We start from the raw sequence: 26033 nt of genomic DNA on the forward strand, positions 1-26033 counted from the left end.
TACTGTTGCGAGTGATGACGACGAAAATATTCACCTTCACACTGGTTCGAGCGCGCATGTTTCCCCAGTATCTCCGACGGGATTTACACCGTCTCCTTTGTCGCCTACACAGTCTCAGGAGACGGTGAAGAAGGAGCTTCCTGACAGCGCAGTCGATCTAGCTAAAGATTACAAACACAGTCACTCTCAAAGCACGACTTCTCTCGAGACGGCTCCATCACTGTCAACGAGCGTGGCGAGCCCGATATCACCTTTGCTCTCGGAAAGCCCATACACACCATCAGTACGTTCTCGGCTACCCTCAATCAGCTCTGCTACAAGTCGACGACGAAGCCAAACCTTCCCTCTCGCTGTAGACGCCGATCTTGGTGCCAACGGCAACCCCGAGCAGATGCAGTCCAAGAACTCCCTGACTTCCTCACAATCCGTCTCCGTCTTTGACTCACCACTAGAAGAAGAGCCACAGCACGGCTTGCCATTGGTAGGGGATGAAAACGTGATCCGGCACAACCGAAGCACCCCAGACATCAAAACCACATTGATGCAGCCTCCTCCATTACCAAAATCCAGCACAGTGAGCCCGGTCAGCAGTCCGAGCTCTCCGACGCAAGACGAGGCCCGGCGTGCTATGGAATTAGTGATGAATTATTTCCAGAACTCGCCATCAGGACTGGGATTGCAAGCGCAGGACTATTATACAATGGGCAAGCTACTTGAAAAGCTTGAGCTTGCACAGAGCCAAGCGAGCTCCATCTCGGGACGACTGCACCGCATCGATGAACATACCGACAGTCCTCGAGTGAACAAGAAAAGAAGCATCCACTCTTTAACATGAGTCAAGGATACGCACACGCACACGCACACGCACATCTGGTTGGTTATCTGTTTTGTTTGTTTACTTGCATTTGATACTCTTGCTCGTTCCATATATTCTCCTCACTTCTTTTATCATTTGAACGTTTTTGAGCACATGTTGGAATCGGGTTTTATTCCCTCTATATTTTAAATTACCGATAAGCAGGAACCATTGAAGGGCGACCTTCACCTTGCTGGAGTTTGATGGATTTTTTACATTATGGTTATGGTTAGGAATGGGGCCCAGGATAGCAGGGCTAGACGGATTTATTACAGGGTTGGGCAACCGACTGAAAAGAGAACAGCCGCGCAAGCTTGTATATGAGGATACTATTCTTATTTTTATTCTTGGACTATGTCGAGATTGTGCAAGCCGTACTCTCGAATCTCGTCTTTGTTTTTTTTTTTCTTTCGCTCTTTACGTGTCAATCTTTTGCTATTGGCAAGTCTGTTCTATAGCTTTTGTTTCATATCGTGTATACAGCATTGCATATGTCTTGTCGATACTATTTTACTTGTTCCTTGACTTGACGCAGACAAGCCATCTTTATTTATTCAGTGCTTGATTAGTCATTTGATATACCAATCTGGATTACATATGTCAACTACTCGAGATACAGTTCTATGTCAAGAATTCATATCATTATGCCAAACATCAGACTACTACATATGTACGCAAGTATAGTGTACATCACGAAACGGCCACCCCTCTCTCCTCCATCAAATCCATGACCCCCTTCTCGGCCAACTCCGGCAGGAGTTTCACAAGCACAGTCTCGATGACAGAGAAGATCAGGTGCTTGTTACAATACGCGTCGGAGAAGGGGTCGAGAAGGTCCATTTCGATGGCCTGTAGGAGTGCGGTATTATCATTATCGTCATCATTATCGTCATTATCATCGTTATTATTAGAAATAGAATGGTTAGTAGGATGATGGTTAGTATGATTGGTTGCTCGCGGTATGGTGCCACAGAAAAACGCCTGGGCGATGGCGGGTGCTGGGAATAGCGATAAAATGTCCGCGGCGCATTGGCGTTTGATGGCGCACACTTCTTCGGCCGCGGGTGGCGGTCGGCGGGTTGCTTGGGGGTTTGCGAGCGCTGCGGTTAGCATGGCTACGTCGCTGGTTCCGAGGGGAGGCTGTTGTTGCTGTGGTGGTGGTGTTGTTGTTTGAAAGGGTATGTTTGTGCCTGATAATGCTGCGTTTGGGCGTATGTTGGTGGACGAGAATAGCGTCGTACGAATGGCAACGAGCAGGGTTGGTACAGTCGCCGGGGTGAGCATGTATGTGTCGATCAACTCCCGGAGGAACCTAATTAGGTAACATACGTCAGTTTTCCTTTCCTTTCCTTTCCATATGTCTTTTTTTTTCCCCCGAGAATTCCACATCGGACTAGACGTAACGAAATGGAATACACATAAGGAAAGGAACATGTGCAGCCATTAATATTATCTGAACGAGGGCCAGGGTCTAGATGGTTGGATTCAAAAGCTGGCGCAAGCGAAGCGTACTTGTGAAGCCTCGGAGAGAGAACGCGCGCTGCGATTGATGTTTCGCTGCCGCTAGGACCTGGGGCTGACTGGAATGACTAGGATCATTGACAAATTATCGACGAATTATCATGTCTCTATCGCCAACTTGCGAATTAAGCGATTCGCAGGTAGTTGCAATTCGATGGTCTCCGCTTGAGGTAGCAGTAGTATCAGCAATAACTCCCCCTCTTGGTCCAGATTCAAATCCAGCTCTCTAGTCCGTAGGGTCGCATATTGGGGACCTACATGGGCGTCATAGCTAATTTCGTCTTTGGCTTTGCGTCCTCCCGGTGTTGGTAGATGGCTATATAGGCCTCCAGCACTGAATCCGGATTCTCCCATTCGGTGACGTCGGGAAGACAAGGAATCAGGTCACGAATAGAGCGGCCTTAATGCCTTTGCGGGGTGGTGTGGATGAATAATCGTCGATTGGTTAGATGCCTCAGCATCAGACGGGAGGCAAGGGCCGATCCAGGCACCTTGGTCCACCAGATGATCAACCATACAACCACTCGCTGTCGAGGGAGCAGCACCGAGGCTTTACTAGATAAGGCTACCGTAGGCGGGCGGTTGACGGACCGTTCATTGCGCATGAGAAATGGCAAACCCGATAACGGCCGGGTAATCTTTCTCTGGAAAGTTGAGTCTTGACCGCGTCAAGACGGAGCAGCCACAGAAAAGCCAAATTCACCAGCTAAGGCGAATGAACGACCCACTGGACTGACTAACGGGGGCGGGATGTAACGTATTTTATCGGGGTCAGCGGTATTATTAATATTGTTAAATACCCATGTCGATTTCGTCCGTTCTGTAATGGGCTGGTACCGCACGCGTAATGACGCTGACCGAAAGATTGCCTGAAAATATATGCTTCGCGAGAGCCGAAGAGTGAACGAGAACCAGTATCGAGTCTTAGAGCACCCTATTGGCCCGCTAGCAGTCCCCTCCAGATCAGATGATCGCAACGCTATGCGAGTAGCCGAAACTGCAACCACGCCGTCTGCACTGACAATCTCCAATGAGATGGCTGAAGTGACTTTTGACAGGGTCATACTGCTTTGGCCCTTGCCCCAAAGGCGTATCGCTTCACCATGCGCATGACACATGACAACCAGAGTGCTCCCCTAATCCTGAAGTCGTATATTGCTGATGATGATTCGGCGTCGCTGGAAGAAAGATAAAGCGCACTGCCGTTTTGATACGAGAATGTGTCCTTGGGAAATGTACGAATGGGGGGATTCCGTTGAGTGTAACGTGTAGGAATGAAATGAATAGTAACAAAGAACGCAGCAATGAAATCATGCACTTACCGATCGATAACGCTATTCGCCTCACCCAACTTCCCCGGGCCCGTCAAGACCAAAGTTTGGATTAACGAGAATGAGCCACTCAGCCATGGCATACGCAGTGGGAGACCAGACCATTGCGACAGCAGACTAAAAGCTTGATAATCAAGCACTGGGCGAGACGGGGGTGCTTGTATTGGCTTGACTGGGTTGAGCTGTTCCGTAGATGCCGTCTCTCGTGTTGGAGGTTCTGCTGGTGACAATGCTGTATGGAATAGGCCCCCTACAACAAAACGAACGACAAGGTAGAAAAGATAGGCCGCGTAGAGCATCTTCCACATCCATAGGGACATGGCTGATTGGCTTTTTGCCCGCAAGCCGTCGTCATGCTGATCATTCGAGAGCAAGCCAAATTTTTCCAACCGTCCGAGCCCTCCCTTGTTGGAGGGCCGAGTAGTCTTACTTGTCTCTATATTTCGCCGTCTCACAGTTTCGATGATTTTGCTCACTGCCGTCCAGATAAACCAGCCTTCACATATCTTTCCACTGACTTCATTCCCAAGCAACAAGTCCGATAATATATCTTCAACCAAGGTCCGCAAGCAGACATTTTCTAGGTCTTCAGTCGGCAGAAGCACAGCCAGGACGCCCTGCGCGAGTAGATGGCGATATAAACGCTCGTTTTCTTCCTTTTCCGGATGAGCTGAAGCACTCAAAGGATCTGGAGATGGCGAGAGACCGGGGTGAGGGTTTAGCTGGTGGTATATATCACGAGTTGACGACGGAATGGAGACCAAGCTAGATCCTTGACTCGCAGTTCTATATGCTACAAGTGAGAGCAGTCATTAGCATCATCTATATAGAAGGAAACCGAAACTAACCAATTATATGTGCTTCAACCAGACCAGGAATTTCATCGAGAACGAGTTGTTTGACGTCTACCTGACGAAGTCTCTGTTCTAGCGCCCGTGTACAATGCGCAATAAGCTGCAGTACCTCGTCGATAAATACATGATCTGGCGTAATTTTTGCGTACCAGGAATAAACGAATTCCTTGACGATAATCGCTATTAGAGCATAAAGTTGCAAATCGACATCGTTGGAGCTCGTCAAAGGGGGGAGGAGGTCCTGCAAAGGGCGTGGCGTGTTGGACCCATAGGAAGAGTCCGAGCAAAGCACGCGGCGGATCAACGCAACCGCATTTTTGTCGTTGGACGCATCACTTGACTCATTGTCAGGCGCATTCTTTCGATAGACTGCCCGTGGTGCGGCTCGCATCGGTTGGTAGGAGCTTTGAGATGAGCTGGATGTCCTGAGGTTCACATTCGTTGGCGCGGGATTGGACGGAGAAAGACCTCTCCGAGGTATATTGGTAGTCATTGCATCGCTATATAAGAGCTTGCAGCGTTCACGAGAGATTCATGCCAGTAATGGCTCGACGTTCAAATAAGCGTCGAGCTGGCGTGTGCATCGGAGGTTCCTGGGCGGTTCCAAATGCCCCAAGAAAAGATGCGGGCGGGAATGTGGTTCCGCCAAAGCTTACGATGCGTCGCCCTGTCAGATAAAGGCGGGGAACACTGATATGCTCCGTCTGCCATTCTATGATTTTGATCCGCACATCATTTTAATTTATTCGCGATGGCCTAGAGTCTAGCATCTGCTCTACATATTCGTATTCTTTTTGTCTATATCTTCCGTACCCAACATGTCTGAGACCGCAATTCCTGTCTGGCTCGATTGTGATCCTGGTTAGTTCTGATTTCTATCGCAAGAGTCAAGAGTCAACTCCATTGAATGCTGAGTTTGTAATTTAATTGATATGTAGGACACGACGTGAGAGATCCAATGTCCAGTGAAATAGTTCCTCGAAAGGCTACATAACTAATATACTTAGGATGTCTTTGCGATCCTTATTGCTGCCCACCACCCGTCCCTGAATCTCCTCGGCATCACCACCATTCATGGGAATGCGTCTCTTGCCAATACCACGGCAAATGCTGGAAGTGTCTTGGAGGCTATTGGGCGACCAGATATACCTGTCTATCCCGGCGTCAGTAAACCCTTTTGCCGGCCTGCCGTACATGCGCCAGATATCCATGGTGAGTGACACTTTGACTTCCCAAAAGAATTCGTCTGAAACAGGTTGTCATATTCTAGGCGAATCTGGCCTAGATGGCACCGACCTTCTCCCCAAAGCTAGCCGACCGGCTATCACAGACAAAAATCCCATCTTGGCAATGCGCGATGCTCTTCTCGCTCAGCCTCCAAATACAGCATGGGTTGTTGCTACTGGAGCTCTGACAAATGTTGGGCTTCTGTTTGCGACCTTCCCAGAAGTTGCTGCCCATATAAAAGGACTGAGCATAATGGGAGGGGCGGTTGGAGAAGGGTTCACTGATGTTCCTATGAGCCGTTTGCCTGGTGAAAAAGCACGTATAGGCAATACCACACCGTGGGCTGAATTCAATATTTATGTGCGCTTCCTTTTTATCAGTACCATTCATTGCTTATATTCGTTTTCTCTGTGCAATTTTCTGACACAAGAGCAGTGTGATCCAGAGGCTTCTCGGTCCATTCTATCAAACTCAATACTCGCCCCAAAAACGACATTAATAGCCCTGGATCTGACACATCAAGTACTCGCAACCCTCCCTGTGCAGGAAAGAGTATTGAAGGCTGCAAAATCCGATGGACCCTCGGTGAATAACCTACGCCAGATGCTACACGACTTGCTCTTGTTCTTTGCTGGAACATACTCTGCAGTCTTCGGCATCGATGATGGACCTCCACTCCACGATCCATTAGCCATGGCGGTGGTTCTGTCGAACCTCAATCCCGAATATGCCCAAGCCAATCCGAGCACAGCTCTCAAATTCAATGATGATGGCGGGGAACGGTTTGTGGTAAATGTTGTGACTGATGGTGAGCATGGCGGAACTGTTTCTGCCACGGGGCAACTTGGACGCACAATTGTGACGCCGGTCAAGGGCCCAGGTGTCGCAATTCCAAGGGGAGTGGACACAGACTCGTTCTGGAATCTACTCATTTCATGTTTGGAGAAGGCAGAGAAACATTCTCCTATGGTACAGTAACCAATCTACAGATTTGGAAATCTGATATTTTGGATTTGGCCAGAGGATTCATTCCTCGTTGCTGACCATCAGGATTGAATATGGCAATTTCAGGAGATCGATCTTGATTTTGTATGTGGATTATAAGTAAATATAGACTAGAGTACATATATAGATTTGAACCACTCTTCCTTATCGTCTCATAGATACCTACAGGTTGTTTGTTTCGGGCATAAAATGAGATACTATATATGACATATATATGCAAGTATGAACTCGGCCCACCAGGTGGGGGGATCGCCGGATGCTTACACATGGTTGGCCGGTGATTCGGCCGCCACGAGCAGGCTTAGCACACCCTCCACCGAGAGACTCTCTTATCAACGATCTGCCTCATATCTCAACTTTGGCACTCTATACCTCGTTGGTGTTATGCTATCCGCAGGCGCGACATTTGCCAGTATCTTCATCTGCTCGATCTTCCACCAGCCTCGTCCTACACATGGAAGAGAAATCTTGGTAGTGCGCAACGATGCCACCCGCAAACTCTCCCTCGGTAAGTCGGGATCGTGCGTTTTTCTCAATAGCCTTTGTTTTCCATCAAGAATGGTCGCTGTGTGCCTCAAGTGTCTGACAGCCTCGCTATATCTTCAGGAGACACCCTCACTATCATCTACGACAACCCCCTACCTACAACAGCTAGATTCGATTACGAGTCCAACACCTAACCTAGCGGCGACATTAATCAACATCGACGATGCGAATGATGAGAACGTGAGCTTTTTGCGCGCTCGCCCTCATTCCCCGCCCGAATCATCATCCGCTAGTCGCGCGAGAAGAAGGCGCTTGGCCTTGTTGCCAGAAGTTGACCTCGAAAGCATGGATATCGAGGAGGGGAGGCGCCCACGACCCTCCGTGGACGTCAACCGGCGGCTTCCGGTTATTCGGCGACATCGTGATGACTCGAGTGGAGTTCCAAGTTATGATGGGCTAGTTCCAAGTACACGCGCTCTATATGGATGGGCACCAGGGCCGGATGAGGAAGCGAACGACAACGATGGACGCTGGGAAGTTGCAGTAAATCAAAATCCACATGCAGATGGTGTTTGGTATGGACGAGGCTCGGATCGAAGCTCAGCTGGTGATATGTCTCTTCCTCGAATATCAAGACGAGATGTTATAGGGAGGACGTTGTCTCCATATTCTGGAGACATATCAGAGAGGAGCGAATCAAGTTCTCAAGACCGAGCAGTTCCCGGTACAATCACCGAAGCGTTGCTGCAGTCTATGCGTCGTGGAACTAGGTTTGCCTCTCGTACTCGCACGCTTCAAAACTATATTTTGGAAAGGGAACGCGAGCGAGAGCGAGAACGAGAACGGAATGGTGGTCAAGAAGCAGAAGAAAGGGACCGAGAGCGGGAACGAGAACGAGAACGTGAGAGAAACAGGCCTCCATCAGCACCACGTGCTCTGCGGATGAGTCTGAGAAACGCATCAGGGGATCTTCGGGAAAGACTGAATACACACCGGCCATCTTTGAGAGACAATCCTTCAAGCGCGAGATTGAGGGAGACGATAAAATATTTAGAATCTATTCGCAACTGCAGCTCCTTGGCGGAGAGGATGTCGTCGGCTATTCAGCGAGGATTCGTTCGTGAAGAGTATTTCATAGACAATCACAACGAAGGTGATTTTCTTCTAGATCCGTCAACAATAATGCCTCCCCCGTATTGTTCTTGGCTGCAACCAGGGGCAGTATTTGCAGGATCACAGAAGGCAATGAACAGCAATATACCAAATCAAACCATGATGCTTGATCACAGAGTGACATCCGAACGTCGACCGCCAGCCGAAACGATATTCATGATTAACCCAGAGTTCGACCGAATCAGTGTGTCGACAACAAGTGGCCGACGCTATTGGGCGAACAACGTTCGTGAAGGCCCCGCCGGTAGAGAACCTAAAGGAGAACATTGGCCTGTGAAGGTGACTATTCATAGCGTGGACTATTCCTCCATGTCTTTGACGGGAACTATGGAGGCTTATAATATTCCTGACAAAACATCACCGACCCGTGATGCTCATATAGTCACTTTTCTCGAAGGAGAGATTATTGATTTAAACATCCATACCCTGGAGACAACAAGTTTCAAGGCCGATGCCGATATCGACAGTACGTACTGGCGAGAACTACAGCCTTTCAAGGAGCTCTCAGATGAAGCAGTTATGAGAGGGCTGTTGAGTAGGGAATGGATGACGGAGAAGTGGAGGAAAAACTGGATTCTCATGCGCTGGAAGGGTAAGCCCCGGTTCTCCTGTCTTGAAAGCATTGACTAAATATTTTTTCTAGAACGTTGCTTCATTACACCTACCGACGCTCGCCAGGGCCTCACAATTTCTGGCTTCTATTACATCTCTTTACACCGCGAGACCGGAGAAATCGAAGGTCTGTATTACGATCCAGGCAGTTCACCATACCAGCAATTATCTCTGAAACCGGAGAGACAGAATATGACATTCTCAGCTTATAGTTTCCGTTAATACTTTATATAAAGACGTTGAGATTTGTCATGCATGGAGTTTTTCTGTTCAAGAAACATTTCGGGGCCATCAACAATACTTGATATAGTCGTTGTATACCTTTTACCACTTTTTCCACTTTTTCTAGTCTAGCGCATTCGCATATTCCCCTCCCTTGTTTCATTTGATTCAGCGATTATATTAGCGGGTATTTAGTGTATTTATTTTATGATTATGCATACATACGACCTCAGTGAATAGGAATAACATTTGAAGTCTTCCTACTGCAGAATCAGAATACATGTATTCACGTTTCTTCAATCCTACTATACCAGATATTTATACCAGATATTAATTGATACTACTGGATTCATCCAAGATATGAAGCATGAACTATCATTTTCTCATTTCTATTCTCATCGGGCATATAATTCCCTTCCCTTCACTTCCCATCTATGGACATTGATTGATCGACGAACCATTCCTCCCAATCCTTTATCACACTCGTCACATCATCCCTCAAATGTGCTAAATCCCGGAAATATAGAAAAAGATGGTCGAAGATCAACACGCACCAGGAATAAAAACGATATTCCCGGCTATCCATGGACGTACGCGAGAGTGGGAGAGTTTACTGCTCGGTCTGGAAGTAGTTGAGAAGGATGGAGCGCTCCTGGGACTCCTCACCCCAGTCACGGACGACGACGCAAGAGCAGTTGACGACCTTGCGAGCGTTACCCTCACGGTCAAGCTGGCCTGTCAAAAAACAATCTATTAGCCTGAACCCTACAAAAAAAGGGACGAAAAATGGGGAGGATGGGAGACGCACAAAGACCAACCCACTCGCCAAGGAGCTTTCCATCAGGGACCTTGATCAAGGGGATCTTGTGCTCGGAGCACAAAGCAACAACGAGCTTCTTGTAGGCCTCCTCCTCACAGCTCTCGTTGAGGACGCACATATGGGCCTGGCGACGGTCCAGAGCCTTGGAGGCCTCGCGTAGACCACGAGCAAGACCGTCGTGGATCAAAGCGATCTTCAGCACGCCCTTGAGCGCATCGAGAACCGACATCTGGCCGCCGGCACCGGCGTCCGCGGAAACCTCGACCTCATCGGCCTCGGCGACGGGGGGGTTGGAAATGGTCTCTTCTCCGTCCGACTGGTGATTAGAATTTCGTTAGTATAAATGGCTGAAGGATAGAAATTTGTGATTATGGTGAAAGGAGGAATACCATTTTTGCAAGTTGTGTTAGTCTTGTCGGATTATCCTCAAAGAGTGCAGGAAGATGTTAATGGATGTAGCGTATTAAAGATTTGCGATGGTTGTAAATTTCCCGCCTATTTTCGATGTGGGCGCACTCAGTGTGCCGAGTGCCCTACCCGAATCCGGAATGGTGTTTTAGGATTATGTAATACGGATGGCCAATCAGAGTTGAATACGTTGAATACGTTGTCTATCTACTTTGCTTTAATAAGGGAGATTCAATATGTCCAATTGTCCATTATCGGAATCCCTACATACAGACGAACGAGGATGATCAGCTATCATTGCTGCCATCCATGCACAAGTTACAGTAAGAGGTATCATATCATACATGTATAAACATAGGAAAACACCGCCGAACGTAATGATCTCGTATCGTAATAGAATTACCCCAATACAATTCAATGCACCCGAGGAGAATCAAACATATGTACTATGATGCGCATGCCCATAACCATTCGTCAAGCCATTGACTGGGCCTGCCGATTCATGACGCTCGGTAGAGAAAAACGCGGTCCCGTTCACCTGTGGCCCGGAAAAATGATTCGCTAGAAGCGATGGCTCTTGGTCGATGTGCATCTTAAGGAATTCCAGCTCCAACCCGTTGAGGTGAGGTATATGAGGGACCAAATCCATAAAATCAGACAGTTTCACCCAGAAGACATGCTCCATGTCAAAATACTTCGGGCGTGTTTCGCCGTCCCGCTGAATAGCTTGTCCGAATGAAGAACCTCCACCCTCCATATCATCAGTTTGCACCAAGATTCTGCGGGTCACTCGCCATAGGTTCAGACGCTGCGTATATGTAGCATACCGTTTCTCCCAGCTAGAGTATTGCGAAAGTTGTAGATCATTAGTTGCAAGGAGAGGTGCCACAAGGAAATTAGGTACCCAAACTTCGTCTGCAACTTCTGGCCCACACGAAGGATCAAGCTGTTGCGTCTTGGCAGTTACTACCGGCATAAATTGTTTTAGCCACACGTGACTTTTAGCGATGGGATCGTTTGCCCCAACAAGGTTTGCAGCGACACGAAGTCGACTGGGAAGCGCATCGCGGCGCCGTTGTTCTTGTTCCTCTTGCTCCTTGCGGAGTTTAGCGATACGTGCCCGCTCCTGTTCAGCTCTTCGCTGGCGTTCCTCCTCAGCCTGCCTGATCCTTCGCTGTTCAGCTTCTTTTCTTTTGCGTTCTTCCTCGTCAGCCTTTTCACGAGCGACCCGAGCTTGTTCGGCTGCTTTACGAGACTCTTCCTCTTCCTGAGCGACGCGATCGGCCTCGATTTCTTCGGCTGTACGCTTCTCCTCTTCTTCCTGCACCATCTGAACATCTTGGTTTTCCCTGGCATCATCTTTCTCCTTCGCAGTAGGGCCTAGCTCTTTAGCGGGATCTTCCATCGGTATTTGATCGAGGTCTTGCGGGTCTTGCTTCTTATGCTCCTCTTTAACTGGAACTGGTGTGTCAACTGGTTGAGTAATAACTTTCTCCGAAGATGTATCCTTTTGGGTTTTATTTGAATCTGAAGGTGGTGGGCGTGGCTCTTTCTTGCCGGATGAGGTCTCAGAGGATTTTCTTTGGACACTTGGAACACCATTGGTCAACTTATGGGGGCCGTCCTCTTGCTGAAGGCGTCGCTTCTTTTTCTGATATTCTTCGGTGTCTTTTCCCTTTTCTGAACCTCGAGAGCGGGACCGTTCAGGAGAAAGGCTGTGACGTGCTCTTTTTAACTTGATCTTATGAATATCCTTCAGCTCATTCGCTTCTTTAGAGTAGGCCTTTAAGAATTCGTCTCGTCCGGACAAAGAATCGGTAGACATGAGGCTAGGTCGTCTCTTGTCACGGTCTTGTGGGGGGCGGCCAGCAATGAGTCGACGACGCTTTGGAGCTTCTTCCCCACGGCTGCTTGCAGCATCGCTTTGCCGCCTTTCGGAGGTGATTTTCTTAATTTTAGGATGGTCTGGATCCGCCGAGTGTTCGCTGTGAGCATCATCTCGACTTGAAGATTTCACTCGCCCAGTACTGCTAGGCTTGTCTTTACCGTGCAAAGAGGTATCTCGTGTCTTGATATTCTCTTTAGCCGGACCATCCACCGTGCGAGAGGAGTTTGGACTGCGAACTGGCCTTCGGGGAGCAGCGATAGGAGAAGACGATTCTCGTCGAGATTTTCTTGCTGACTCTTTCTCTTGATCCCGGGCTCTTTTTGGTGACTTTGTTTCTGCTTTCCGTATCTTTTTTACGCTCTTGGATTGCTCGTACGCGTTCTTCAAAAGCGCTGCTTCTTCTTCCCAATTCTCACCCTTGCGATCTTCTGCAAGTTCGTAATAAGTAGAGCCACGGTATAACCGTCGAGTCGGGTTAAACCCAGGCTGGTCCAACAAAAGACGTATTGTGGCGAGACTACCTCGTCCAATAGCCGCAAGCATTGGAGTGTTGTATCCAGGCCGGCAGCTGGGATTTTGAACTGGCTCCGGATCAGGATCTGCATCACCCATGCCAAGTAACAAAGACATCACGTCCTCGTGTCCTCCTTTAGCCGCAGCGATTAACGATTCGGTATCAGCTTTTTGAATGACGTTCAACACGTTAGCGACTCCTGCCATATCACCTTTGGCCGCAAAATTGCATAAGTTTTCTTGTGTCGGTTTGGTCCATAAAAGGTCGTTGCGGGTTGCTTCGCTTCGTACAGTTTTGCGCCTAGTGGCCGTACTCACTCCAGGCGGCGGGCTCATCATAGAATGTGCGGGGGGTGAATCTCGTGGGCTTGTTGCTGATGTTGCTCGAGGAACAGAACTCTTGGTGGAGCCGGAACGAACACCATTGTCTTCTGAAGCTCTTTTTCGGGGAGGGTTTATCTTGGCCCGGGAAATGATTTTCCGGATTTCTTCATACTCCTCTATATCCGATGGAACCAAATCGTACGGCTCATCACCCTCGGCATTTACGGTCCGAGGATTAGCGCCTGCATCGAGTAACAATTTCACAACTTCGAGGTGACCGTTTTCAACTGCATCAATGAGGGGAGTGTCTTTATCAATGTTTTTTGTGTCAATTTCGCAGCCGGCGCTCAAAAGAAACTTTACGATAGGAGCGCATCCTTCCAAAGAGGCAATCTGCAGGGGAGTGTTTCCCGCATTATCAGCCACATTCAAGTCCTCCGGACGCTCAGCATGCCTAGCGACCGCCACCTCGTATTCATGAGCTGCACATGCTCGTGCAAGTCGCGTGCGTCCGTTCTGATCTCTCTGCTTCTTGTGGGTTGCTGTTTTGGCAGGTGCGAGAGCATTGCCGTCGGAGGATGTAAGTCTGCGAGAACGACTTGAGGGCATCGGCGAGGCACTAGCAGATGACGACACTGACTGTCGATCTTCAGAACTTTGGCGATGACCACCTGTTGAAAGTGTAGCAGGTAGCTTTCGCTTGCGCTGCAAATTTTCAACACCTTGTTGCGGGCCCGAGGCGGCCCTTTTATGCGACCGATAAGGCGGTGATAAAGAGCGGTCTTTGGATCGATAACTCGGCGTAGGTTGTGTCTTCTCCCGTCTTTCGCGATGGCGCGTCGAGTCTAAGCGTTGTCGTTCATGGGAAGATGTTTCGTTGTCAGTCAAGTCGCCCTCGAGGACGCTTTCACTTGAACTACGTTTCCGATCATGTGGGATTCCATTGATCGGCCGATCGGCAGTAGCAGTAGAATGAACTGAATCTCGACGAGTCAGGGTTGGCGGCACATCTGTGCCTTCCTTCTTCACCACCGAGGACAGGGAGGATCGTCTAGATCGCGGGCTGGACTTGGATGTAGCGTGCTGGCTACCATCCTGAGAGTCGTCTTGGGAGCGCTTACGTTTCTTCGCCGATGGAGATGTGTCTCGATTGATGGACGGGTCTTCCTGACCGGGCTGATTCACATCATCACGAGATCGGTGTTGAATGTGCTTCTTCAGTTTCTCAGGCGACAGCGATTCGCGACCCGACTGGATGATGGTTTCGGCTTCCGAGTCAGCCTTGGTGCTGAGAACCTCATCTTGATCGGCGTCACGGTCGGCATCCGGCTTGGAACGCGATTGATTTGAGGGCGGGGGTAGGGCAGGAGGAGATGTTAATTTGCTGGGCACGGTTTCCTCTTGAGACGGACGAGGAGAGCCTTCAGCACCGGGGGCATCTAGCGACGGCGATGGAGCGGCATCGGCATCACTCATAGCGATAAGGTCAGACTGTACAGAGATTTGCTCGTCATGATGGCCTGCCGTGGCGGCGATGGCAATGGGAGTCGAAATCGACCCTGAGCGAGACCCGCAATCAGTCGGTCGACGACGTGGGTGTTAGGATTAAAGATTGCAGATTACAGATGGCTGCGCAATTGGCTGCAATAAGATCGATCGATCGAAGATACCGATGCGAGTGGCGCGTCGAGACGCTATTAAACACAGGCGACGTAGTTGAGGTAGTTGTGGTGGGAAATAATGGAGACGGGGGTGTGCGTGGAAGCGGATGTTTTGAGGGGAGCGCAAGAGAAGAGCAGGAAGGAAGGAAGAGAAAAGGAAAGCTGAGCGCGGTGGAGGACGAGGATGGAGGGTGGAGATCGTCCTGGGCTGGCTCCTTCCCTTCCCTGCCTGCGCGCTGCCTACCTGGCTGCCCGCTAATAATAATAACAATAATTACTGCCGTTGCCGCTCGCTGGCCCGGTGGCAATGCTACCTTTGCTCGGATTTTTTCCTTCTTCCCATTGATTATCTTATTTATTATGGTGACTGTATTTTAATTATTTTCCATCGTTATGACTGTTCCTTGGTTTAGCTTTATCTCTTATCGCCAACATACTTTTTATTTTATTGCATAGTATGGCATTGTCGCGTCGCCAGCCAAGCCAATCATCAAGGTTCGGCAGACAGCCATCATGAGATTCACACAGCCTACTTCTTGGTCAAGCATAGTGATGAGTATTATTAGTCTGGGGCTCTCTGGTTTCTGGCTTCTGGCCAGCCTGCTGCTGCATGTGAAGCGTGCCATTCCTCCTCTTCTTGCAGTCCCGCCACCATGCTACTGGGTGGCATCTCCAGCCATCGCTGCAACTTCGCTTTTCTCTTAACCAGCCCACCACCAGACGACTACTACTTACTGACTATGTGCCATCGATTTAACAGGGAATAATACTAGCATCGAGGATTGAATCTGCTGAATCTGCCGATTCTTGGGACTGCAATCTGCAGCACACGCAACCAGCCTCCATTTTTCTCACCACACCGCTTCCGCTTAGGTCGCTCTCCACCTCGTCTGCTGCCAGTGGCTGGCTCACTTTCCTGCCCGACGATCCATCATCCACGCTGCCGCTTTCGTCTACTATTGGCCGCCAAACTTTAACACTGGATTGGACGACTTCGTCCAGCTATGCGACAGCTGAGACGCCATGCTGTGTTCAACTTGCAGCCTGCAGAGACTGCAGCTGTCTCGCCAGCTCACCCATTAACTAGGCGCCACACCTGCACCAGCTAACAGGCAGAAGAGATAATGTGACAGGATACTCAAATGAGAATAACTGGTGTTTCTGACTATCCGAATTTCGAGAACGATCGCCATCGATCCATCCATGATCCTTCCCATAAGCTGGTTTGCCAATCAGCTGCTTGCATGGAGGAGGTGCTGATAACGCACGCGGACTGCGCTTGGACAGAATCACTATCAGTAACTGTCTTGCGTGATCAACAAATGACAGATATCAGGTCCACCTTACCATTTGGCCAATATTATTGTTATCTTATTCTCGCTGATCGTTATCGCAGCTTTCGTAGTCACTAACCGAGCCTGGCAACGTTACTCACGTTGTTATTAGCAGCTCCATGGTGTACCATTCAACATATCAGTTGTACACAATTGAAATTCATGTGAAACAGCTCAATACAAAGTTCTAGCAATAATCGGGAGAAAATAATAATTATTAAACACTGAATCATATTAATTGTCATGTCACTCAGTCATCTCACGATAGTCACTCGGCCCTGCCGGTCCGTCCACCGAAGCTTAATATTTCTTTCACCAAACCCAGCTAGCAACACAATCGATCTGCCAACCACGACTGAGAAGAAATGACGAGATATGGCAGCAAACAATGATGATACCATTTTCGAATCACTTCTAGGCATCGACATTATCGACGCCGTCCGCGCGTGCTTTATTTTCGCCGCGTGTACAGTGCGCGCCCACCTCTCCCTCGGCATTGACCATATAATTACATATTAACTCCATTACGACAGACGCTGCTCTTCACCTCCCTCCCTGCTCTGAACAGTCGCTTCGTCAATTACGGTGCCCGGTCATCGTCCACGGCCAAGACACAAGATGGCGATTCAACCCCCAAACAGCCCTCATCCGATGCAACTGTCGTAACGAGTGTCCTGGACCGCCTGGCAACCTGGCAGGTGCCGCACAGATACTTTACGCATTACTACATTACGTTGCTGCTTTCTTCGGCGTTCTGGATCAATCAGCTCCTTACTCATGGCCCTGCGTTTCGGTTTGTCGTGGCGAATACGAGTTCTGAGCATTTGCAGAAATCGATGACCCTGCGTCAGGTCTTGCTGTGTATTGGGCTAGTGGTTATTCAGGGTGTGCGGAGGCTGTATGAGAGTTTTGCATTCGCGAAACCGTCCTCGTCGCGCATGGGCGTGGTGCATTGGCTGCTGGGGTTGTCCTTTTACTTGGGGGTTACAATAGCAATATGGATTGAAGGATTGGGTATGTCAATACTTCCTATCAAATCACGGTTTTTACTAACGATCTATCTATCACGCAGGCGCGGTGCTTTCAAACACGTTAACCCTGGACGACTTCCGAGTCACCGTCGTCCCGACCTTAAAAACACTCCTATTCCTACCGGTGTTCTTGATGGCGTCTGGCCTACAACACGATTGTCACCATTACCTCTCATCGCTGAAGAAATACACCGTCCCAACACATCCGCTCTTCACCTGGGTGGTCTCTCCACACTACACGGCAGAATGCGTGATATATCTCTCGCTCACATTCCTCGCAGCCCCAGAAGGGGAATTCTTGAACAAGACCATCCTCTGTGGCCTGTTTTTCGTCGTGGTCAATCTCGGTGGGACGGCGCGGAACAGCCAGAAATGGTATAAGGAGAAATTCGGCGAGGAGAGTATTCGCGGAAAATGGATTATGATACCGGGTATATATTAACAATGTCAATCCTTTCATCATCTCATTTGTGTTTCTATCACCGTCCCGCAGTCAAGAATCTCATTGAGTTTCCCACCTTGGCCACCTTGAGTACGTCGCGGTAGGTCAGACTTATCCTCGTCTTTCTGTCATAAAACCCAGCACTGTAGACCTTCGCATTCCCAAGTAATTCCCAATTACAAATACCCTCCCGACCCAACTCTTCATCCCGCAGACGCTCTTCAATCCCATGTAGATACTGCGTGTACAACCCCGCAGTCGTAATCAACAAACTCCGCGGTTCCTGTAGAACCCGAAACCTCGGCGTCCGATCCAAACAACCACTTTCCTCTCCACCACCACTCTTCTCGTAAATATCCAGTACAATCGGCGCTCCTATACTAACCGTCACTACAAGCGGGTAATACGCGGGCCCGTCCTCATGCGGCATAATCCCTTGACCTGGCTGATACTCATTGATCAGCACGTGGTTCGGTCCTTGATGAGGCGAATCAGCGAAGCAGCCTAGGGCTTCGAGTCGTGGATGGATGATAGGATCTTGCAGCCACGCTGGGAGCGGTGCGGATAGCAGTGTGTTCGATTTGCTGAGTGTCGAGGGCCATGTTTGTAATCGTCGATGGGAGAGTTGGGTCCAGCGTGGAGGGGGGACGGAGTTTATCTGTAGTATCAGAAAAGTAGTTAGGATTGAGATTTCATCTATTCAGTTTGTATAAGAGAAAACAGACTTTCTGCAGTAACTTAGATTCTTCGTCCTCAGTAATAAAGTCGGGAATGTAGTATGCACTATCAGACAACCTAGCGATTCGAGCTGCTTCGAGTGCCGACATGGTGATACTACACAGAACGAGCACTGTGACCCTACATCTTCTCGGATTTATCAATATTTGCCACAGCTCCTTGGATGTTGACTAAAAGAACTCTATGAACAAACGAAGCTTGTGCGGGGTGTTCACGGCTCATTGGCCAGTGGCGGGCTATTTCTTCCTCAGGCATCAACATCAACCCCACAGCATCATCCCCGCTTGGCTTTATCATCTGCATCATTGATAGGCCTGGCACGTCGACGAAGTTGTGCTGTTCGGCTCTAAAATGGGTGCTAAAAAGGACCCCAAAGGAGACAAGGCCAAGGGAGACAAGACTAAAGGAGGGAAGGGCAAGGGAAAGGATAATACTGAGGGGGATGACAAGGGGAAGGGGGGGAAAGGCTTGAAGGCCGCGACATCGATTAATGCCCGACATATCCTGGTGAGCTTAGATTCCATGAACAGTGCTCAAAGAAGTGTCTTTTTGGTTCATAAGTGTTTGGTATCCAACTAACGTTACAATCAGTGTGAAAAACACTCCAAAAAAGAAGAAGCCTTAGAAAAGCTTCGCAATGGCTCCAAATTCGATGAAGTAGCAAAAGAATACTCTGAAGACAAGGCTAGACAGGGTTCGTCTATCAAATCCTACACATTTCTATCCCTATAAAAATTTTGTCCATCTCCTTAACCGTCACTATGCTTGACTGGTCTCCACTGACAATCATCTGCAGGAGGGTCACTAGGTTGGAAAACCAGAGGAAGTCTACACGGCGACTTTGAAAAAGTCGCGTATGAGCTTGAGCCAAGCACGACGGGGAATCCGAAGTATGCTGAAGTGAAGACTAGCCACGGATATCATATTATCATGGTTGAGGGTAGGAAGTGAAATAGAATACTATCTTCTCATTATGTGCCTTCATTACTATCAATGATTTAGATGACACCCGTCTCTCCCCACAATCCTTCCTGGTTGGTCCCCGAATTTGATATGGAAGAGGACTCGCCTCCCCGTTTATGTATCCCTAAGGCTGTTAATGAATAAACACTTGACAGTGGGTACAGCTATATCTAAGATGGAAAAGACTACGCAACATAGTTTGAACACGAATATTAAGGTCAATGGAATTAAAAATGACGTCTCTCGGTCTTATGTTTGTTTAATAGCATTTTATTGCACGAGTATCAAGGATTGATAGATGAATTGGATACTTTCCGCTCGAATTAAATTATTGTATTGATTTTTATACTCGTTCATTTATTATTCTAGATTGTAGTGTACATGCAGAGATGCAAAGCAGCAAGGTAGTCGTCTTATAGTGTTATTATGTAAAAAATTGGAGAGATTGAGTGTTATGCTACAGGGTCAATCCAGAAACCATCTAATTACTTAATTGCGGACGGATATTCACCCCTCGACTTCAAATTCTATTCCTACTCCCTGACAGTTGGGCATTATACATATATAATTATCACCCGCTCAATACATGTCGTTGATGACTGACCTCTGACAATTTGCTAGAATTTACATCAATTTCAAGTTGCCTACTCTATAGGTAGCTGACTGCACTGCATAGGAATTAATCACCGCTTGATGCGTTTTTTATAAAATACAAAATAGCTTAAACAAGGTGGTGGTGTGGTCTAACATGTTAGATGTTCGTATCTCCTTACTAATAAGAGTAGTCGAATTCCCTATTCGATCTAGTCCCTTCGGGGGCAGGGTCGACCTGGCCTTATCGTAATTTTTTTAAAAAAATCTCTTTACTTTTCTAGGCTGATTTATCTTGGGAGTTGGACTGCCGTAACGGGTAAACCTACCCAAGGAATGGCCAATGTACTCTCTTTTTTGGGCGGCGAGGTTCACCGACATCAGCATGTTACGCCCATGTTTGGGTTCGTCATCAACCTAGGCCATTTTGAAATGCATGAATTGACTTGTTTAGTTAGTAGCCTGCTCACCGCCTCGTTTGCATTCACGAGGCTGTTCATGGTGAAACACTTGGCGGTAAGCCCCCGGCTGCGATATAGGAAGACATTTGGGCACCGTGGTTTAATCGCGCTATTGATGAATCGCGAGCCGAATGGAATATGTCTGTGTTTATTAACAGTAAATAGTCTGTGCGATATAGGAACCAAAAATATGGCTAGCTGATGGGTTATGAGGCTGAAATCAATTCATTGATGGTGAGTTGATGGGCTCTAGGTTTGCATGCAACTAGAGAATCCCTAAAACAAGGCTCACGGCAAGGCTCTCACTGACAGCCTGATTACAGATTGAAACTGAACAGGTTGGTACTAATCAAAAACTACGTGGATTACTTGCAAATCAGTAAACTAAATACTCAGTAAATTATAAAATCTCGTATTTGTCCAAAATAACTATCCTGTAATCCAAGCTATCAATGAGCGCGATCCTAAATTATGCCGATTGCTGTATATAGTTACCAACGAATACACCGCTCTCTGGTCATATTGATGTATCCATGAAAGCCTGGCCTGCTCACAGATGTTTCTTGTGGGTGCGCTGGTGTTTGTATTTCCGGTGGGAAGACAAATGGTCTCTCCGGTCAGTTTGGTAATCACAGTCCTCACAGCGGAACTCATCACAGGGTCCATGACGTTTCTCATGACGGTTGAGCTCTGCCTGTCGACCAAATGTTTTTGAGCAACCCGGATAGTGGCAGGAAAAGACAGTATTAGAGGCATGTTTCTCTTTATGGCGTGTGAGCCAGGTCTCTCGTTTAAATGTTCTTGAACAACCAGAGTAATTGCAGCTAAAAAGATTGGCAGGAGCTGTCAATGTCGCTTTAGCAGGGTCAGGGAGGTCATAGGTTAAACCAGCTTCATAAGAGGCCCCAGAGGCACTGGGAGCCATCAACGGAGGCTCGGAAGAATGAGTAACATCTAGGTAAATCCCATTGCCCAAGACCGAAGGCTTGTGAATGGTACTAAGCGTTGAAGGGGCCTCGGTGTTGTAGGGGCCAACGAAGTATGAATTATACCCACTGTTCAGATATCCAGGAGTGTTACAGACGTTGGGAATAGTAGCATCGTAATTAATGCCATAATCTCCAAGTGTATCAAAGAGAGAGTAAGACCCAGGGTTTAGATATCCAGAAGCGTTGATGGCACTGACTGGTGTATACGGTTCAGCACCGCAAGCCCTAGAAGCATCGAGATTCCAGGTAAGCCCAGTGCCCAAAGTTTCAGCCAATTCAAGGGTGCTGGAATCAACGTCCGTAGTCTCGACTCCGAAAGCGTTGAGTTGGGAATCAAACTCAGTGCCGAAAACTCCACGATTGTCAAAGGCGCTGCCAAAAGGCACATGAAATCCGGTGTCCAATGTTGATTCAGAGCTGGCTTGGTATTCGTTTCTACCAAAAAGGCATACATGCATTAGCGGAAAAAAAAAATTACTTGGTATCTGCACCACTATTCGTTGGGCACTGGCCTTTTTCCATATCCGAAAAATCGGAGATTAGCCCGTTTTGGTAGCTGGACATAACGTAATGGGAACAAGGCTGAAGAAGAATAAAAGTTTCGGTGTGCGAGCGAGGTTGTTGAGAATGGCTGGCAGGGGATGATAGTTGAGGGGGGACACAAAGCCTTTATAAGATTCCAGCCTCGCACTAACCCCTTCTTCCCCCCCCCATTCACCCAGTACCACGTCCATACATGTCAACTGGTAAAGCCGTAAACACTATATTATCTTAGATAGAAGAATACTGCGGCGGCATTAGATAGATCGGTGCCTAAAAATGGCTTGCCCTCCTTTTTTCCCCCAAGCGGTATAAGGCGCGCCCATTAATATGTATTTGGCTTTTTTACTTATGTGTTATTGGATTTACCTACCTTCTAAAGTCATTGATTCTAATCATTTGCCTCTTCTTCGATAGAAGAAATTGGCCTTCAAACACCTCCAAGGCCAAATCATACATCGATCTTTGACAACTGACTGCATGTACAGTCAAGATGGACGCTCAAAACATTCACCAAACGCTCAATGATCTCCAAACCATTGGTCATCTAAAATGTAGTCATTGTCCTAGGGCTTTCCCTAAGCTCTCAGAACTCAAGTAAGTTTTCAACATTACCAGTGGAATATATGTTATGAAGTACCTTAGATACTAATTGTTGATCATAGCCGCCATTTGAAAACGCACACCAGGCCACACGAGTGTGATAAATGCAGCAAAAGATTTGCTCAGGTAGCCGATCTCAACCGACATAGAAACGGGAAGAAGCACAAAGGCACCATTGCAAGATTTCGCTGTCATTTCTCCGGGTGCACGCAAGTCATCACAAGACAAGACAATCTGCGCAAGCACATCAAGAGCCATAGATGGGGAGATATCACCTTGGAAGAATTAAACAACCAAGTGAATTTACTCGTCAAGAGCTCCATAGGGGAGCAAAAATATTCAATGGCGGATTCGAATTTACTTATTGCGGCACAGAATGGGAATGCACCAGTCATGGAAAGGCTGATTGAGAACGGCGATGATATTACGAAGCGGGCCGATAATGGAAAGACAGCCCTTCACTTTGCTGCTATGAAAGGAAGAGAAGACTTGGTGCAGCTTCTGCTTGGCGCAGGAGCTGACATCAACGCCACAGACAGCCAAGGGAATTTGGCACTTCATGACGCAGCATCTTCGGGTGCTGGGTCAGTTGTAGAACTGTTTGCATCGTACCGTCAATCCACTTCAACCAGAAACGAAGACGGCTACACCGCCTTGCATCTTTCAGCCATACATGGGCAAGTGAGGGTAGCACAAATATTGTTACAGATAGGTTCAGATATTAATGAGAAATCACCAAGTGGCAAGACCGCGCTGCATCTTGCTGCCTCAGCGGAGCAGGGAGAAGTCGTCGACATGCTGTTGAAGGAAGGTGCGGATGCCGGCGCGTTGATGAGGAACCGAGTACGAACACCGTTATATTACGCAGCCAAGACTGGAAATGAGATGGCTATACGATTGCTACTTCCTGCAACAGCAGAGCTTAGTTCTGATGGTACTGTTGACCAAGAGTCGCTGAGATTGGCTGCAAGAAATAGCCAAGCATCCATGCTGCCACTACTTCTGAAATATGGATTGAATGTTGATTTTGCGCTACGCCCTGCGATATTTGACGGAAATTACGCTCAAGTGCAAATTCTGCTGGAAAATGGAGCAGATATCAATGCAATTGGTCGTTTTAATAACACTCCACTTCACGAAGCAGTCTCTGGGGGTCTTGAGAATATTGTGAAACTGCTTCTAGACCATGGAGCAGATATCAATGCAATTGGTAATTTTAATAACCCTCCACTTCATGAAGCAGTCTCTGGTGGTCATGAGGCTATTGTGAAACTATTTCTAGACCATGGAGCAGGTATCAATGCAAATGGTAATTTTAATGACACTCCACTTCATGAAGCAGTCTCTGGGGGTCTTGAGCATATTGTGAAACTGCTTCTAGACCATGGAGCAGATATCAATGCACAGAATATGCGTAGCCAAACCCCTCTTCACAAAGCAGCCTCTGGTGGTCATGAGGCTATTGCAAAACTGCTGCTGGAAAATGGAGCAGATATCAATGCACAGAATATGCGTAGCCAAACCCCTCTTCACAAAGCAGCCTCTGGTGGTCATGAGGCTATTGCAAAACTGCTGCTGGAAAATGGAGCAGATATCAATGCACAGAACATACGTAGCAAAACCCCTCTTCATGACGCAGCCTCTGGTGGTCATGAGGCTATTGTGAAACTATTTCTAGACCATGGAGCAGATATCAAAACACAAGGCGGGATGGCTCTCTGGTTGGCAGCGGTAGAAGGCAATGAGGTTATTGTGAGATTGTTGGATGAGTATATGCCCAGTGGATCCGATAAAACTACAATGAAATATCCTATGGCTACGGGAGACAATATCATAATCGAGTTGCTCCAAGAAAGTATAGCAGTTCTGGACACAGAAGATTACCTTGTTAATGATATGCTGATGAAAGCGGTACAAAATAGAAACAATGCCATCGTGAAACTACTTCTGGATCATGGTGCAGATGTCAACAAAGAATGCTTTGGTGGGACTCCACTTATCGAAGCTGTATCAGAGGGCTGCGAAGATATCGTGAAACTGCTTCTGGATCATGGTGCAGATGTCAACAAAGAATGCTTTGGTGGGGCTCCACTTATCAAAGCTGTATCAAAGGGCTGCGAAGATATCGTGAAACTGCTTCTGGATCATGGTGCAGATGTCAATAGAGGTAATTGGAATGGGACTCCACTTCAGCAGGCAGCATCATGTAACCACGAAGTTATCTGGAGACTCCTCTTCAACTATGGCGCAAATGTCAACACTACGAGTGGGTAGCGTACTATTCTACTTCAAGGAATGACACTGAAAAATTATGAAGCTGCTCTTTAAGTCCTTCCAAAGCGATAGGTGTACGTATATGTTGCTATAAGAGGGAGCAGGACTGCACTTCCGAATATAGCATCAATCATCACACCACTATCATTAACTTGCTTCTTCAACACAGTGAAGGTAATTGATTCTTATATAGTGAAAGTATTGTGTACATGTATTTAGAATTACTATTCAATAAGACTGAATTTTCATTTATATTCAACTCACTTGAAGTCTCCAAGTCAGACTATAGCCACCTGTATAAAATTTGACTTAATCTCATATTATCTAAGCTTGGCCTCTTTTCTAATGAGCCCATGTATAGGAAATTCTCTCATTTCTTATGCCAATTTTCCATTTCTACCTGGGTCTTCGACTTGTACCTTATATATGCAACACTGTACAACAGGTAATCGGTCAACAAATCCAAGGTGGAGGTTCCGTAACTCACTGGTCTAAATTAATTGAACCCAATATTCCTATCCAAGTAATCGATTCCAGGAAGTAGCTTGGCCGACGTTCTACATGGTATAATAACGCCGTCACAAGTACTGAATATACCAATGCTCATCCTTTGATCAATTGGTACTTTTGGCGCGTTCACCAGGCAAATTTTTCTTGCCTCGTATTGATCAATTGATCGAGCAAGATGTGTAAGCTTCAAGATACACAGTAAAATGATTACGAAGGTAGTCTAATCCTCGGGAGGATACTTTTGCAAGAATGAATAAGCAGATTCTTCAGCCAACCAACCCATTTTAGTTTCATATTGGATGTTGGTTTAGAAATATGTGCAAGCAAATAAACAGACAAGCCAGACAGGCAATGCAAATTGGTATAATTGAGTTCTTTTTTTATTTGAAAAAACGCCTAGTGCGTTGACACACAGTAATATCAATACAATATCTTCAAATAGTGACAACATTTTTGTAAGATTACGGTAACAATTTCGTGTCTGTAATGTTTTACACTCGATTTTTTCGATGTTACATCTCATTAGACACATTTACTATAGGCCAGTCTCATATTCTGAACATGTAACGATGGTCAGAGACATTTCCGTATGGTAATATCGCGTATATATAAGATCTACGAAAGTATGTCAAGCACGGAAACGTTAATGGCTCTGT

The 26033-nt window shown here is 47.4% G+C and overlaps 11 protein-coding genes across 11 annotated transcripts; 6 read left to right on the forward strand and 5 right to left on the reverse strand.

Annotated features, from left to right (window-relative positions):
• The first annotated feature begins 963 nt into the window (after positions 1-963).
• BGW36DRAFT_28843 (uncharacterized protein) lies at positions 964-1484 on the forward strand. Its single transcript, XM_046210572.1, has one exon. It carries the CDS (start codon positions 1092-1094, stop codon positions 1419-1421), a length of 330 nt encoding a protein of 109 aa, XP_046068724.1. The 5' UTR covers positions 964-1091; the 3' UTR covers positions 1422-1484.
• Positions 1485-2668, reverse strand: BGW36DRAFT_29187 (uncharacterized protein). The gene has a single exon (XM_046210874.1). It carries the CDS (start codon positions 2288-2290, stop codon positions 1547-1549), a length of 744 nt encoding a protein of 247 aa, XP_046068725.1. The 5' UTR covers positions 2291-2668; the 3' UTR covers positions 1485-1546.
• A 1027-nt stretch (positions 2669-3695) lies between these two features.
• On the reverse strand, positions 3696-5055 carry BGW36DRAFT_302661 (PXA domain protein; the record flags this gene model as incomplete). Its single annotated transcript, XM_046211813.1, has 2 exons — positions 3696-4501; positions 4557-5055. 2 exons carry the CDS (start codon positions 5053-5055, stop codon positions 3696-3698), a joined length of 1305 nt encoding a protein of 434 aa, XP_046068726.1.
• A 175-nt stretch (positions 5056-5230) lies between these two features.
• Positions 5231-6949, forward strand: BGW36DRAFT_385338 (putative uridine nucleosidase Urh1). The gene is made up of 5 exons (XM_046216895.1): positions 5231-5423; positions 5501-5508; positions 5570-5774; positions 5833-6149; positions 6225-6949. The coding sequence occupies exons 1-5, from the start codon at positions 5381-5383 to the stop codon at positions 6765-6767; spliced, it is 1116 nt and encodes a 371-aa protein (XP_046068727.1). The 5' UTR covers positions 5231-5380; the 3' UTR covers positions 6768-6949.
• A 171-nt stretch (positions 6950-7120) lies between these two features.
• On the forward strand, positions 7121-9526 carry BGW36DRAFT_385343 (vacuolar import and degradation protein-domain-containing protein). Its single transcript, XM_046216896.1, has 3 exons — positions 7121-7302; positions 7401-9045; positions 9097-9526. Exons 1-3 carry the CDS (start codon positions 7279-7281, stop codon positions 9285-9287), a joined length of 1860 nt encoding a protein of 619 aa, XP_046068728.1. The 5' UTR covers positions 7121-7278; the 3' UTR covers positions 9288-9526.
• On the reverse strand, positions 9527-10579 carry BGW36DRAFT_385345 (40S ribosomal protein S12). The gene is made up of 3 exons (XM_046216897.1): positions 10497-10579; positions 10096-10423; positions 9527-10022 (listed from the first exon to the last, which is right to left on the reverse strand). The coding sequence occupies exons 1-3, from the start codon at positions 10497-10499 to the stop codon at positions 9898-9900; spliced, it is 456 nt and encodes a 151-aa protein (XP_046068729.1). The 5' UTR covers positions 10500-10579; the 3' UTR covers positions 9527-9897.
• Positions 10580-16462: 5883 nt separating this feature from the next.
• BGW36DRAFT_29282 (putative 3-oxo-5-alpha-steroid 4-dehydrogenase) lies at positions 16463-17727 on the forward strand. The gene is made up of 3 exons (XM_046210937.1): positions 16463-16706; positions 16769-17249; positions 17308-17727. The coding sequence occupies exons 1-3, from the start codon at positions 16611-16613 to the stop codon at positions 17706-17708; spliced, it is 978 nt and encodes a 325-aa protein (XP_046068730.1). The 5' UTR covers positions 16463-16610; the 3' UTR covers positions 17709-17727.
• Positions 17728-17745: 18 nt separating this feature from the next.
• Positions 17746-18535, reverse strand: BGW36DRAFT_303040 (uncharacterized protein; the record flags this gene model as incomplete). The annotated part of the gene is made up of 2 exons (XM_046211845.1): positions 17746-18366; positions 18434-18535. The coding sequence occupies 2 exons, from the start codon at positions 18533-18535 to the stop codon at positions 17746-17748; spliced, it is 723 nt and encodes a 240-aa protein (XP_046068731.1).
• A 307-nt stretch (positions 18536-18842) lies between these two features.
• BGW36DRAFT_267188 (uncharacterized protein) lies at positions 18843-19397 on the forward strand (the record flags this gene model as incomplete). Its single annotated transcript, XM_046210131.1, has 3 exons — positions 18843-18953; positions 19038-19140; positions 19243-19397. Coding segments are annotated over 3 exons (369 nt in total), but the record flags the coding sequence as incomplete, so codon positions are not given.
• Positions 19398-21011: 1614 nt separating this feature from the next.
• On the reverse strand, positions 21012-22014 carry BGW36DRAFT_362407 (uncharacterized protein; the record flags this gene model as incomplete). The annotated part of the gene is made up of 2 exons (XM_046214373.1): positions 21012-21885; positions 21929-22014. 2 exons carry the CDS (start codon positions 22012-22014, stop codon positions 21012-21014), a joined length of 960 nt encoding a protein of 319 aa, XP_046068733.1.
• Positions 22015-23580: 1566 nt separating this feature from the next.
• BGW36DRAFT_301986 (ankyrin repeat-containing domain protein) lies at positions 23581-24867 on the forward strand (the record flags this gene model as incomplete). The annotated part of the gene is made up of 2 exons (XM_046211735.1): positions 23581-24339; positions 24610-24867. 2 exons carry the CDS (start codon positions 23581-23583, stop codon positions 24865-24867), a joined length of 1017 nt encoding a protein of 338 aa, XP_046068734.1.
• Between the last annotated feature and the right edge of the window lie 1166 nt (positions 24868-26033).

Source organism: Talaromyces proteolyticus (genome assembly GCF_021365285.1).
Source record: "Talaromyces proteolyticus strain PMI_201 chromosome Unknown BGW36scaffold_10, whole genome shotgun sequence".
Lineage (NCBI taxonomy): Eukaryota > Fungi > Ascomycota > Eurotiomycetes > Eurotiales > Trichocomaceae > Talaromyces > Talaromyces proteolyticus.

What these genes read in the sequence shown, in the direction of transcription:
- BGW36DRAFT_29187 (XM_046210874.1), bottom strand. Translation starts at nt 2,290, where the DNA reads ATGTTCCTTTCCTTATGTGTATTCCATTTCGTTACGTCTAGTCCGATG.
- BGW36DRAFT_385345 (XM_046216897.1), bottom strand. An exon ending in TGGCGAGTGGGTTGGTCTTT is followed by an intron (nt 10,023 to 10,095) that starts GTGCGTCTCCCA and finishes GTTTTTTGACAG; the next exon opens with GCCAGCTTGACCGTGAGGGT.
- BGW36DRAFT_29282 (XM_046210937.1), top strand. Translation starts at nt 16,611, where the DNA reads ATGGCAGCAAACAATGATGATACCATTTTCGAATCACTTCTAGGCATC. An exon ending in TTATTTTCGCCGCGTGTACA is followed by an intron (nt 16,707 to 16,768) that starts GTGCGCGCCCAC and finishes CCATTACGACAG; the next exon opens with ACGCTGCTCTTCACCTCCCT. An exon ending in AATATGGATTGAAGGATTGG is followed by an intron (nt 17,250 to 17,307) that starts GTATGTCAATAC and finishes TCTATCACGCAG; the next exon opens with GCGCGGTGCTTTCAAACACG.
- BGW36DRAFT_385338 (XM_046216895.1), top strand. Translation starts at nt 5,381, where the DNA reads ATGTCTGAGACCGCAATTCCTGTCTGGCTCGATTGTGATCCTG. An exon ending in ACATGCGCCAGATATCCATG is followed by an intron (nt 5,775 to 5,832) that starts GTGAGTGACACT and finishes GTCATATTCTAG; the next exon opens with GCGAATCTGGCCTAGATGGC. An exon ending in GGGCTGAATTCAATATTTAT is followed by an intron (nt 6,150 to 6,224) that starts GTGCGCTTCCTT and finishes ACACAAGAGCAG; the next exon opens with TGTGATCCAGAGGCTTCTCG.
- BGW36DRAFT_385343 (XM_046216896.1), top strand. Translation starts at nt 7,279, where the DNA reads ATGCCACCCGCAAACTCTCCCTCG. An exon ending in CACCCGCAAACTCTCCCTCG is followed by an intron (nt 7,303 to 7,400) that starts GTAAGTCGGGAT and finishes CTATATCTTCAG; the next exon opens with GAGACACCCTCACTATCATC. An exon ending in GATTCTCATGCGCTGGAAGG is followed by an intron (nt 9,046 to 9,096) that starts GTAAGCCCCGGT and finishes TATTTTTTCTAG; the next exon opens with AACGTTGCTTCATTACACCT.
- BGW36DRAFT_28843 (XM_046210572.1), top strand. Translation starts at nt 1,092, where the DNA reads ATGGGGCCCAGGATAGCAGGGCTAGACGGATTTATTACAGGGTTGGGC.